Below are 14,900 nucleotides of genomic sequence, written 5' to 3' on the forward strand. Positions count from 1 at the left end.
GCCCCCTTGTGATTTAAACGCACTTCTGACGGACTTCATAGAAAAACATCTAAAAATTGGTTTTGAAAATACCAATTGGACGTTTTTTGTGAGAAAAATGTCCAAATGCAGATTTATGTCACTTTTTGGACGTTTTTCTCATTTGAAAATGAGCTCCTTAGCCTTTCTAGAAGAAGAGGTAGTTTTCTCAGGGATGCATATAGACAGTGCGAGTTACATGCAGGAAAACAAGTTGCCAAACTAAATTGGGGGCATGTAGGCTCTCAGGTCTCCCACAAGATTTAAAGAGAGAAAAGTAAGCTTACATTTTCCATTGTTATTTAAATTTAACATTCTAAGATTGAGGACAAGGAGGAATGAGAGTTTCCCAGTGCAACAAAAGAAAGCTCTTGGGCAGGAAGAGGAAATGGACTAGTGGTTAGCACAATAGACTGTGAGCCAGCAAAACCAGGATTCAGTTCCCATTTCTGCTATTGATACTCCTTGTGACCTTGAACTAAATCATTTTGGGGTCCTTTTACTAAGGTGTGCTAATGGATTTAGTGTGCGCTAACGAGTAGCATACTCTAAACTAGCCGTTAAGCCCGTTAAAATGGGCGAGATTTGTAATTCTCACCTCCATGTCCAGCAAACCTCCTCTCTCCCCTGCCCTGCCCCTCCCCCAACCCATGTCCAGCAACTCTCCTCTCTCCCATGCCCTCCCCCATGTCCAGCAGCCCTCCTCTCTCCACTGCCCTCCCCCCATGTCCAGCAACCCTCCTCTCTCCCCTGACCTCCCCCCCATGTCCAGCAGCCCTCCTGTCTCCCCTGGCCTCACCCCGTCCACCGACCCTCCTCTCTCCCCTGCCCTCCCCCCATATCCAGCAACCCTCCTCTTTCCCTTGGCCTCCCCCCACCCTGCTCTCTCCCCTGCCCTCCCCCCATGTCCAGCAACCCTCCTCTCTCCCCCCTGCCCTCCCCCATGTCCAGCTACCCTCCTCGCCGCCACTCCCTCCCCCCTCCGTGCCAGGCCCCCTGCACTGACATGAGAGCACCTCTCACCTCCGTGTGAAAGCGCTGCAGGCAACAGCAGATCACTTTGCTGCTGCCTGCAGCACTTCCACATGGAGGTGAGAGGCGCTGTCATGTCAGTGCAGGGGGCCAGATACAGAGGGGGCGGGAGCGGCGGCGACATGGGGGGGTGGAGGTTGGTGCGCTGGCGATGTTCCTTCCTTCATCTCCAGGCTCCAGTGGCAACAGCAGTGTCCATTTCCCTCTCTGTTCCGCCCTCTGACATCATCACGACACGAGGGCGGGACAGAGAGGGAAGTCTCTAATGCGCATTTGCGGGTGAGTTGGTCACTTGTCATTTATATGTTTGATGCTAAGATGCCTATTGTATTCCTATGGACATTTTATCATTTAGCGTGCCTTAGTAAAAGGACCCCTTTATTTCCCTTTGCCTCAGGTACCCATGTACAGGATGAGGCAAAAAAAAAAGTAACCCCCTAGAGATTTTGTCATTTTTTCAGCAACTGCTTTGAATTTCAATGAGAAATTTTACATACTTATTTAGTCATCATACTTACGCATCACTATTAAACAACATTTAATTATCTTAAGCTATGTTGATGTTACTAACATTTTAGTGTTACTACCTAGCAATTTTTGCACGTTAAAAATGTTTGAGCTAAAATACAGTAAAATGACGTCACTCAAGTGTCAGAATTTCGAAGTCACTGTGAGTGCTCAAAGTGTTCACCCCCAGCTTTAACACAGGCCTTCAGTCACTTTGGGAAGTTCTTAACAGCCTTGTTGATAAGTCCCTGTGGCAGGCTGTCCCAGATCCTTGAGTTCAGTGATTGTTTGCAGCTCTGGATGGAGCTTATGATAGACCTCCAATATTGCTCCCCAAAGTCTACATTTGGGAAGCAAAACCTGTGCTGGGCAGACTTCTATGGTCTGTGCCCTGATCGTGACTGAATAGATATGAATGGGCTGGAATGTAAATTTTAAGGGGCCTTGATGTTAGCTTCAGAACATTTAGTACAAGAAGAGTGCTGGGCAGACTGATATGGTCTGTGCCCTGAGAATGGCAAGGACAAATCCAGAACTAACTTACAATATTTGCTTGTTAATATACTATCATGTTTGTATTATCATATTACCCAAAATCCTTCTGTAATACTAAATGTATGTTTTCTCATGTTGTCACCATTCATGATGTATTGTAAGCCACATTGAGCCTGCAAAGAGGTGGGGAAATGTGGGATGCAAATGCCGTGGAAGAGCATTCCAAGAATCTACCACTCTCTCAGTGATAAAATATCTCCTGACATTATTCCAAGTCAGACCCCCCCCCCCCCCCCCCCTTCAATCTCAATTCATGTCCTCTAATTCTACCACCTTCCCTTTTCTGGAAGAGGTTTGTTTTCTGGCTGAATACTATTGAGCCTAATGGTATGAATAAGAACGTTGAATGGAATGTGGGGTTTTTTTTTAAAGTGGGGGCTCTTTAAATCAGGTGGGTAATCCGATTGGTGGATACATAAGTTGGTGTTTTTTTAGTTCCACAGCCATCTTGGAATTAGTGGTAGTGATTATGTAGCTTATTTGTTGGACTCTTCCTGAAGCAGCAAGCTCCAGTGAAACAAGGTACTCTTGCTGAAGAGCAGTGGTTTGAGCAGTGCACTGTCATCCACGGATCAGTGATTGAATATTGTGGGAGCAATGGACTTTTCTATATAAAGACTCTAATGGAGGGAATTAGAAGGAATCATGGACTCTGATAAGTATTTGTCTACAGACTGTTTGCTCTGCTGTTTTTTTTTTGAGATATATGGTATTGACACTTGCCTGCTGGTTCTGCCACTTTTTTGCAGTTCTGCATTTCTGAACATGATTGTGAGTTGGGTTTTTTTCACATTACATTCCTTTCTATTTAATTGGTAAGACTTGGGGTTCATTTTTTTGAACCAATTCCTTTTCTCCGGTATATGGAGTTTTTGACATTGGTCCCTTCCCCCCCCCCCCCCCCATTAGTAATAATAGAAACTGATGATAATAACCGACTCCATTATCAGTTGAGCGAGTATCACTTTGTGATGCTATTATTCTTAATGAAATTCCTCACTGGGAGTTAAGGTTCTGGGTGGATTTTGGGGGGCTCAGTCAACCAAATAAGGGAGCAACAGTGAGATCTGTATCTGGGAGCATGTTTTTGATGTCCACTACAGTGCCTCTTAGGGTGCCCCATTTATCTCCTGGGATTTCTGGGGGATCAGTCTACTAAAAATGCTGGCTCCTCCTACATCACAATGGCTTGATTTTGTGCGGTTTGCTCTTGGACATTTTTTTGATTTGTCCAAATCACAAAACCTTGTTTAAAACAGTATTTTCAGAAAAAAAAGACGTTTTTCTTTTTTGAAAATGACCCTCTTTTCCATTCGGATTTTGGACGTTTTTTTTCAAAACATCCAAAGTCAGACTTAGACGTCATATCGAAAATGTCCCCAACACTTTAACATCTCCCTAACTCTTGAACATGAAGAGACAGTTTCTGCTCGATGGAACTTAGAATCTAATCAGGGCAGACAAATAAGGAATATGGGAATTACTAAGATGGGAATGATAAAACAGATATGGGTACTGAACAAGTGAATAGGGGTTAGGAGTTAAAAGCAGCATCAAAAAGGTGGACTTTTATAGCCTAGATTTGATGACGACCAGAGATAGAGCTTGGCATACAGGCTCAGGAAGTCTATTCCAGGCATATGGTGCAGCAAGATAAAAGGAACAGCATCTGGAGTTAGCAGTGGAGGAGAAGGTTACAGATAAGAAAGATTTACCTAATGAATGGAGTTCCCCGGGAGAAGTGTAGGAAGAGATAAGAGTGGAGAGGTACTGAGGAGCCGCAGGGTGAACGCACTTGTAAATCAATAAGAGGGGTTTGAACTGTATGCAGAAATGGATAGGGAGCCAATGAAATGACTTCAGGAGAGGGCTAATATGAGCATAGCTACACTGGTGGAATATAAATCGTGCAGCAGAATTTTGAAAATATTGAAGGGGAGAAAGATGCCTTAGTGGGAGACCTGTGAAAGCAAGTTGCAATAGTCTAAGCGAGAGGTGATGAGTGTGGATAAGGGCTTTGGTAGTGTGCTCAGAAAGGAAAGAATGAATTTTGGTGATATTATAGAGAAAGAAATGACAGATTTTAGCAGTCTGTTCAATATGTTGAATATACTCCCACCTGTTAACAACATAGTAGGATAAAGAGGTTTAGACAGAGAACAAAATAAATTAAATTTATTTGTAGTGTATTCAACAAAATAAAAAAATTGGATTGCAACCAAGGATTAGAAATCAACAATCACAGATATAAAAGTACAGTGACTATAGTTTTATGAACACTGGTCTTCCGACAGTATCCTAGAAAATACTTTTAGTAGAGACTTCAAACTCAGTTAGGTACTTTTGAATCAAATAAACTGTTTTCGAGAAATTCAAATTTCATCCTCAATATCAAACCATTTCCTTCAGAATATTTTCAAAAACTTTCTCTCTGGGCCCCTTGTACAATATCCTTCCCAAAATCAGATCACAGTTATACTCTTTTAGACTTCCACAGATGGCACCATGATTATTGCATGATTTTGGTCACAAATTTGAATTTTGGCAGGAAAGTCCGTTGGTCATGAATTTGAATTTTGGCGGGAAAACAAATCTGGCAGGAATGAGGCTGGAAATTCATTGGGACACTTTTGACTCTGGAGGGTGGAGGAATTTCTTCAGGTCATATTCTAAAACTTTGAGAGGGGAGAAGATGAGGTTTGTCCTTGGCCCCAGTCCTTTTTGTGCTAAATTTCTTTTGAATGATTGGTTGCCTTGCTTTGTTTAGGATGAGCCCTTTGTCATAAGAACAGAAGAGCGTACGAATAGACATACTGGGTCAGACCAATGGTTCGTCTAGCCCAGTATCTTGTTTCCAAAAGTGGCCACAAGTACCTGGCAGAAACCCAAATAGTAGCAACATTCCATGCTACCAATACCAGGGCAAGTAGTGGCTTCCCCACCTCAATAGCAGACTTGTCCAAACCTTTTTTTAAACCCAGATACTCTAGCTGCTGTTACTACATCCTCTGGCAACCAGGGAACAAGATCAAAAATATACACATTTAACAACACTGAAATTCAAATGAGAGAGATATAATAGATTTAAGCATAATACTAATGGTTATCAATAGAGATCAAACAAAATAAAGCATGGAAAAGAAAATAAGATGATACCTTTTTTACTGGACATAACTTAATACATTTCTTGATTAGCTTTCAAAGGTTGCCCTTCTTCGTCAGATTGGAAATAAGCAAATGTGGTAGCAGATAGTATATATAAATGAAGCATCCAAGCATTACTTTGACAGTCTGACAGGGTGGGAGGGTGGGGGTGGGTAGGAGGTATGCATGAGGACATCAAAGCATTTCATTGATATTCTAACAGGATGGGTGTGGGTAGGTGAGAGGAGGGTGATAAACAGAGAAATACAATTTTATGGTTTATAAACCCAGATCCTTGTTAAGTCCTGTCTGTTGGGTGTCAAAATATTCAATCATTCTGACTTCAAAGGTCTTACATTCCTGTATTGTTTTAAAGTTACCTTTCAGGATTCTTACTATGAAATCACTGGTGCAGTGTTCTGGTCTTGTAAAGTGTTGGCCCACAGGGGTGGGAACCTGACTGGCACCGGCTATCTTCATGTGGTGTCTGTGCAGATTGAATCTTTTCTTAAGCATCTGGCCTGTTTTTCCAATATAGCATCCTTCGTTACTAATACTAATACTAATGAAACATCTAATAAGCACACATTAGAACATTCAAATAACATAGCTATAATACTAATGTTCTGTACAACGCAGCTTACCATATAGCTGAGAGGCCAACTGCAGATATATAGATGGGGACAAGATCCATGGTACAGAGTCACTTGGGATAAATAGATGGGTGGCTAAACTCAAGGCAAGTTCCTGTTTCCTGAAGTAGAGGGAGTCTCTGCAATCTGCAATAGGGGCGTAGCCAGACTTTACGGTGGGAGGGGGCCAGAGCCTGAGGTTGGGGGCACCTTTTGAGTGCCGCCCCGCCGCCCCCCCCCCCCCCCCCACCGCCATGCTTCACTTCGCCTCGCCTCACCCGCCAGCTCACCACTGCCTCATGCCTCCTCGCACCTCCCCTTGCCTTGCAAATACCTTTGCTGGTGGGGGTCCCCAACCCCCGCCAGCCAAAGCCTTCTTTAGGGCTGGTCTTCAGTGCAGCCGCATTCCTGCCCTGCTCTTCTTGCTCCTCCTGTCCTGTGCACGCTGTGCACGGGGGCCTGGACATAATTTATGGGGGTCCAGGCCCCCGTGGCCCCCCCGCAGCTACTCCCCTGATCTGTAGACCTCACAGCATACCCTGAAGAAAGCCACAGCACGATGGCTGAAATATTGGTTCCACTTACTCAGACACAGCACGATCTGGACATCTGCAACAATGATACTTATGCTGTAAGTGTACAATGTTAATTACCAGAGCTAGACTGTATTGGAATATGCCAAAGTATTTGCAAGTGTTAAGTGTCAATGGATAGGTCATCGTTGGAGCCCTACTGCTGTGATGCTGCAATACAGGTGGATTCTTGGTCCCTTGGATGTGGGCATGGGTTTCCTCACTGTAGCTGTACTTGAAAACAGGTATCACTCTTGGAGATATCTGTTTTCCTGACTTAATAAACTCAAAAGGAAGGAAAACCGTAACTATTCTCAACTTTTAAAAGAGATTCTTTGAGTGTTCAATTATTCAAACTGGAACCCTAATGTACTGTTTAACACTTACTGCAAGAGGACATAGACACATCATTTAGACATGCCTTGGTGGGGTCTCTGGTATCACTGCAGCCATGACCATGGTATCATGGCCCAAAAAAGTTTGGTAAGCTCTGGTTTAGGAACATTTCTTCCAGAAACTTGTCTCAAACCTAGCTGTGCTTGCTGCCTTGATACATCCTCTGGCAAGATATTTTACAGCTTAATTCTGCACAGAGTTAAAAAAAATACTTTATATGTACTTTCTATACCACTATATGTATTTTACAAAAGGTTCCAGCTCAGTCCTTGCTACCTTTCTCAAATCATTATGTAACAGGTTCCGATATGGATCTCTGAGGCACTCCACTAGGTTCTTGTCTTCATCAAGTCAACTTACCAAGTCCTTCTCTCTGTTTCTTTTAACCAGGTTCTAACCTTCTGAAATAATAGAAAATGAGTCATAAAATTAAGTCTTACCTAGTCGGGAAGAGACCGTTCCAAACTTAGCATTGATTACAAGTTTCTCCATAGTACAGATATTTTTTAAACCATCAGGAATTTGTTGAAATACTTCTAGACTTTCACTCAGTTGTATTGACAATTCTTTGAGGCAGGAGAACTTGTCCAAATTGGAAAGTAGGTGTTCTATGAAGAAAAGTAAGACAAACTGTCAGACTGTAGAGTTAATGGTACAATGCCACAGAGGCTAATTCCGCCTCTTCCAGTACAAAGGTTTCTTCTATGTGGAGAAATTTTAATGGGTGAAAAAGTTTTAATAGGTCTTCTTAAGGCTTCTTTTACAAAGCCACGCTAGTGATTTCTGTGCATCAAATGAGAGGAAGCCCATTTGTTTCCTATGGGCTTCCTCTCGTTTGTCACTCGGGAATCACTAGCAAAGTTTAGTAAATGATTTATTGTTTGAAAACATTCCAAACACTCAGGTAAAACTATATTGCAGTAGGGACATGAACTATTGATAATTTTATTTATAATTGGTAATGCCTTATCTTATCTTTTTGTTGTCAGTGCCCCCTTTTTCATTTATCATTTTCAGATCCTCCTCTGCAGATGTATATGCAGTCAGCTGTGGGAAACACTTGCTGACCAAGGACTAAAGGGGTATCTCCTCTGAGGTGCTCCGTTAGTGCCTCTCGTTGGCTGGCGTGGGCTATCATTGTGGTGGCAGTCATTCCCTCTTCCTTTCCAGGCAAGAATGCTTCACATCAATGGTAGAGGTTGACCAACAGACACTCCAGCGCAGGAAGTAGTGCTTATAAAACACTTTTGACAAATGATGAATGTTTATTAATAATATAAATAGCTAAATGACGTTAATTGCCCCTTAAGTCATAAAAGGGGGAAGTCATCAAGGAGCAAGCTTTTACCACACCTTTATTTATTTATTTAGATTTTGCTCACACCTTTTTCAGTAGTTTTTACCTTGATTTACCATTGGAGTCACCAACCTGAGCTATCTATGTACCACAGATTGCTGACTTCCATAGTAATAGATTCAGGGCTTTTTTTAGGGGGTACTTGGGGGTACTGAGTACTGGCACCTTTCCCACTGTCTGCTAAAATTGACCCATGGACCCCAAGTTTTTTTTAAATTCTTTATTTATTAATTTTACATTTAAATCCACAGATATAAATGGAAATGTCAGAAAATTCAACAGAAACTGATTACTGATTACAGCCATTCCTAGAAATGCATATATAAAGAAAAACTATTTTAAGTTTGTCCACAATTAAATGAATCAAGATACTAGGTAAAAGTAAAGAAATAGGAAAACAACTAAATAGTTGTAACCTAAAAGTAACGGTTGAGCAAGGCAGGATCTTAAAGCCAACATAACAGCGTTCTCAATCAGTGAGGCAATTCTTCAGGAGGTTTAGCTCCTTCCTTCAATACAAGAAATTCTAATAGTTTCGAGGGAGTAAAAAATATATAATTAACTGCTTCAAAGGTTACATGGCATTTACAAGGGAACTTCAACACAAAAGTGGCCCCTATATTAATTATTCTAGACTTATACTGTAGAAATTCCTTTCTCCTCTTTTGTGTGTTCCTTGCCATGTCGGGGAAAATTTGAATTTTTTGTCCCAAGAAACAATCATTTAAATGACGAAAGTACAGTCTGAGAATATTATTTCTATCAAGTTCAAGAGCAAATGTCACAATTAGAGTTGTTCTTTCTGTAATCACTTCTAAGGAATTTTTAAGAAATTCAGTCAAATTTAGGTTTGAAGTAGCTTGAAGCTGTTCTTTCGTATGGACCCCAAGTTTTAATGAAAGAGTTCAGGCTCTACATACCAATTCTGCCTTGTGATAGATCCTGTGACTGGTTGCAGGGGGCATGGATATTGTGGGGTGGGTCCCTCAGTGATCATCCCACCCCTGAAGGGTGGCCTAGCATTTGAGTACCGGCACCTTTTTTGGTAGAAAAAATGCACTGAATAGATTAATGCTGCTTGTAAGCCCCCCAATCAAAGTCCTCCCCAGTACTACTGTCCCCCCCCCCCCCAATACACTCCCCTTCCAGGTGTGCCCTCCTCCCAAAAGGACATTCTCCATCCCCAAGCTCAGACCTTCCCACACCCATAGCTTAAAATATCCATGGTGGTCTAGGGGGCGAGCATAACTGATTCCCAGTTGTTCCTGCTCTGCCGGCACTGGGGTAGTGGTAGTCTAGCGATACTACTGCTAGACGCCATCTTTCCACTTAAGGGCAATGGAAGTCTTTATATGGAAAGATGACCCATAGTGGTAGTACTGTGAGACTATTGCTAGGGCTTCCCAGCACCATTTTGGATCCTGGCACCAGCGGGGCATGATTGGCTTGGGATTGCTCTTGCCCGCCCCCTAAACCACCATGGGTGTGAGAGACCATGGGGGAGGTGTGGTGATCTTTCTGAGCTTGGGGGGGGGGGGGTTCCCTTCAGCTAGGGAGGGCACACCTAGGGAATGTATATTTAGGACACTATTGGGGGGCAATATTGGGAGGGGGACCTTGATGGCTGGAATTATTTTAATGTAATTTAAGGGCCGTGATACAATTTGCCATGGGCACCTGGTGTTTAACACAAGTCACATTATGGAATTTACATAGTAATCAGCTGCTTTATAAGCATTTGCATGTTTTGCATCTCATTACTATATAACCCATGGAGGGGCATAATTGAAAGGGGTGCCCAAGTTTTCCTGAGGATGTCCTTGCAGGACATCCCGGCGTAGGGGCAGGGAAACCCATATTATCGAAACAAGATGGGCGTCCATCTTTCATTTTGATAATACGGTCGGGGACACCCAAATCTGGAAATTTAGGATGACCTTAGAGATGGTCATCCTTAGAGATTGTCGTCCCCGATTTTCGGCCATAATGGAAACTGAGGACGCCCATCTCAGAAACGACCAAATGCAAGCCCTTTGGTTGTGGGAGGAGCCAGCATTCGTAGTGCACTGGTCCCCCAGACATTCCAAGATACCAACCAGGCACCCTAGGGGGCACTGCAGTGGACTTCAGAAATTGCTCCCAGGTGCATAGCTCCCTTACCTTGTGTGCTGAGCCCCCCAAAACCCACTCTCCACAACTGTACACCACTACCATAGCCCTTATGGGTGAAGGGGGGCACCTAGATGTGGGTACAGTGGGTTTTGGTGGGTTTTGAAGGTCTCACATTTACCAGCACAAGTGTAACAGGTAGGGGGGGATGGGCCTGGGTCCACCTGCCTGAAGTGCACTACACCCACTAAAACTGCTCCAGGGACCTACATACTGCTGTCATGGAGCTGGGTATGACATTTGAGGTTGGCATAGAGGCTGGCAAATAATATTTTAAAAGTTCTTTTTAGGGTGGGACAGGGTTAGTGACCACTGGGGGAGTAAGGGGAGGTGATCCCCGATTCCCTCTGGTGGTCATCTGGTCAGTTCGGGCACCTTTTGAGGCTTGGTCACAAGAAAAAATGGACCAAGTAATGTCACCCAAGTGCTCATCAGGGCGCCCTTCTTTTTTCCATTATCGGTCGAGGATGCCCATGTGTTAGGCACGTCCCAGTCCCGCCTTCGCTGCGCTTCTGACACGCCCCCGTGAATTTTGGTCGTCCCCGCAATTGAAAGCAGTTGAGGATGCCCAAAATCGGCTTTCGATTATGCCGATTGGCCAACCCTGGGAGAAGGACACCCATCTGCCGATTTGTGTCGAAAGATGGGTGCCCTTCTCTTTCGAAAATAAGCCTGATAGAGTAATCAAATATTTAGCTTACCAAACAATTTGATTCATCTTATTATTCATACCAGTTATGATAGTTTTTTAGATTTTCATTTCTTACAAAATGTTTAAACCATGATTTTTTTATATTCCATATATTTAATAAGCAATTAAATAGAGACATTGCTTTTTTAAAAATACTTTTTCATGCCATTTGAACATGTCATTTATACAGTCACTCAAAAAGAACACAAATACAGAAAACTAACAAAAATTTTAAAAAGTTTCCTGAAACTCACTAATCTGTGTGAAGACAAAAAGTGATATTATACCACAATCAAATATTGTATTAAGTGGCATTTCTCAGTTTATCATATCATAGCACCTCTGCCCTTGGTTATTCAATTAGTCAGAGTATTCCTAAGGCTTACTCATTTACTCAGGAATTCTCTGACTAATTGAAAAACTGAGGGCAGAGGTGGCTGGTATGATAAACTGAGAGTTATCACTTACTTAATACAGGAGGTCTTTTACAAAGGCACGGTAGCATTTTTAGCGTGTGTTAATGATTAGTGTGTGCTAAACGCTAGAGATGCCCATAGGAATATATGGGCATCTCTAGCGTTCAGCACACACTTATTTTTAATGCACCTTTGTAAAAGGTCCACACAATATTTGATTGCGATATAATATCACTTTGTCTTCACACAGATTAGTGGGTTTCAGGAAACCTTTGTTGATATTTATACAGTCACGCATTCATTCATGAAATGTTTTCGTATGTAGTTTTGTCAGCTGTATGGTTTTATATAATATATTTGTACATATTGGTTTTTATAATTCATTCTTGATAACATTTAGGCAGTCATTTTAGAAGGGCTATTCACATTTCAAATGTGCATAAACGTATCTTGCCTAAAGTCTAAGTTCTCATTTTAGAAAGCCTGGGTATACACATCAAAAACCTAAGTACATGCAAACGTAAGGGGGTGTGGTCGGTGTGTTTTGGTTGGGATGTTGAGTATTATTAGGAAAGTGATGGAAAACAAACATGAAGATGTTATAATGCCGTTGTATCGCTCCATGGTGCGATCACACCTCGAATATTGTGTTCAATTCTGGTCGCCGCACCTCAAAAAAGATATAAAGGAATTAGAGAAGGTGCAGAGAAGGGCGACGAAAATGATAAAGGGGATGGGACGACTTCCCTATGAGGAAAGGCTTAGACGGCTAGGGTTCTTCAGCTTGGAGAAAAGGCAGCTGAGAGGAGATATGATAAAAGTCTACAAAATAATGAATGGAATGGAGTGGACAGATGTGAAGCGTTTGTTTACACTTTCTAACAATAATAGAACCAGGGGACACAAGATGAAGCTAGAATGTGGTAGATTTAAAACAAATCGGAGAAAGTTTTTCTTTACTCAGCGCATAGTTGGACTCTGGAACTCATTGCCGGAGAATGTAGTGACAGCAGTTGGCCTTGCCGAGTTTAAAGGGGGTTTGGACAGATTCCTGAAGAAGTCCATTGATCATTATTAATTTTGGGGGGTTCTGCCAGGTTCTTAGGGCCTGGATTGGCTGCTGTCAGAGACAGGATGCTGGGCTAGATGGACCCTTGGTCTTTTCCCAGTATGGCGGTGCTTAAGTGCTTATGTGCTTATATATGAGGGCATGCCTAGAAGATACACATTAATCCCCATTTTAGAAAGGGAATAAATGTCGATGTCCTAAAAGATCGACATCAGGATTTACACCTGCTTCCAATGCCCATTTAGGTTTTGGCAAACTGCTCCAACCGAGCAGCAGTGCATTGGAACGATTGGGGAAGGTTGCCCCCTTAATCCCCAGTGGTTTTGTCCTCACAGAAAGTCAAACTGGCAAGGGATACTGGTCTCTGCGACAGCAACAAGAAAATACATGTTTATATTTCTCAACTGGCTAGGATGTACGTGAATGTGCTGGTTTTCAACTCGTTGAAATTTTCTATATTTTTCTGAAATAGCTGTTTATGCTGCACACACCCAAGTTTCATGATTGCTGCTGTTAAAGTTCTTTCAATATTAGTGATCACAGACTTCACAAGGAATGGATTAATACATCTTATACTATTATTTTGAATTAAATGCTTTCACCCTAAATCTTCCTAAGGGATTTAGGCAGAATGAAGCAGCAACATCTGATGCTAGATATAAAAAATACTAAATCAGGGCTTTAACATCTACCATAGCTAAGATAATATTCAAGCACCTTCCTGACCTCATTTGCAATTCTCTTTAAATTAGTACCTTATTTTCTTACTCCTGTTACTCTATCTTATCTATATGTTCTATCTTTGCTTATACCCTATGCTGTCTATTAAAATGTTTTATTGTGCAGTGTTGACATTGTAAAGTGTGTTGTTTGAATTTTTTTTTACTACTGTAATTGTCTATTGCTGGTGTATGACTTATCTTGCTGTACACTGCCTTGAGTGAATTCCTTCAAAAAGGCATTAAATAAATCCAAATAAATATAAAATAAAATAAAATAAAATAAAAAGATGTATTGTTCACTTGCTTAGAAATAATAAGCACTATATCAGCCCACCTGGTAGTGTGGTTTCCTTCAGACTGTTGATCTCCAGGGATTCCACCGAGAACATGGACAGGAGCAGCTCTTGCTCTGCCACACTTAACACTGCATCATGTAGGCTGCACCTTCTGAAGAAATCTCTGTACTGCTCAATTGCGGGCCTGACACTTTCCACAAACCCATGGTTCCCACTCAGCTGCAGGTCGATACGGTCACAGACTGAGAGCAGATCCAGCACCTTTGCATAGTCGTTTTTAGAAAGCGGGCCTGCATTAGTTGCTTTAATTTTCAAAACTGGAACTTTGTGGTTCTGAACAGACAAAACTGGCCTATTAATCATGTCATTGTCTTGGAATAATGAAGTGAATGCGTATTGCTCTTCTGCCATTTTCATTATTCTGTTTGCAAAGTCATCGAGAAGCTGAAATGCTGAAGAATAATCTTGTTCCACAGTCGGCTGTCCAAAATTCATAAACGTATTTCTCAAATTAGAAAAGTCAAATGTGGGGTTTTTTGCATGTCTGTTTATAATTATCTCGATACTACTCAGCACTGACAGGCATTCTGGGTAGCTTTCCAGAAACTGAACTATGCACTCTTTATTGCTAATCAAAGACTGCACATACAAATTGAGCTTTTTTCCTTTAAGAAACTGCAAGATTATGGGAGCGCAGGAAACAAGAGTTTTAGTTTCATTAGCTGCTTTAATGGCAAAGTTCAGTAGCAGGTTCATCATATGTGAAACAACAGAATCCAAGTCATGGAAACTTGAATGCAGTATCAAAACCTGTTCCATAAGTTCCAGTTCTGGATGCTGTTTCAAGTGCTCCTTACTTCCTGATTGGCATTCAAATGATTCCTTGTTATCCATCAAGCTAAACAAGTGTGAGATTATTTTAGGTGTTGCCTTGGAAGAAATGCAGGCATAAGTCAAAAAATAGTAATACTGCCCTACAACTTTCAGAAATGTGTTAATCTGTTGTAGGTAACGAAATCCCTGCTCTTGCTCTTCTTGCAGGTCAGACTCGAGGAGCTCACCCATCCTCTTCCCTGCGAGGAATTCCTGGAATGAGGGGTGAAAGAACCTATAGACAGGATGAAGTCTTTGAGTGGTGAATTTGCTCAAAAGTCCCAGCCTGAGAGCATCATCTTCATTGACAGCAGTTTCAGCGAGATGCTCCTCTGTGAAATCAAAGCATGACGCAAAGAGACCTCTTAATGCAAGCTCTCCACACAAGGATAGCGTGGCTTCTACCTTCTTGCCTTCCTTTGGGAATTTCAATGTGTTATACAGCAAATAT

The 14,900-nt window shown here is 42.0% G+C and overlaps 1 protein-coding gene across 1 annotated transcript in view; it reads right to left on the minus strand.

Annotated features, from left to right (window-relative positions):
* LOC115463100 (baculoviral IAP repeat-containing protein 1-like) overlaps positions 1 to 14,900 on the minus strand; it is a 141,990-nt gene that overhangs the window by 26,022 nt on the left and 101,068 nt on the right. The window contains 2 exon segments of the mRNA XM_030193312.1: positions 7,297 to 7,464; positions 13,615 to 14,899. Coding sequence (XP_030049172.1) covers positions 7,297 to 7,464; positions 13,615 to 14,899 — 1,453 coding nt within the window.

The sequence above is a fragment of the Microcaecilia unicolor genome, chromosome 2 (assembly GCF_901765095.1).
Source record: "Microcaecilia unicolor chromosome 2, aMicUni1.1, whole genome shotgun sequence".
NCBI lineage: Eukaryota > Metazoa > Chordata > Amphibia > Gymnophiona > Siphonopidae > Microcaecilia > Microcaecilia unicolor.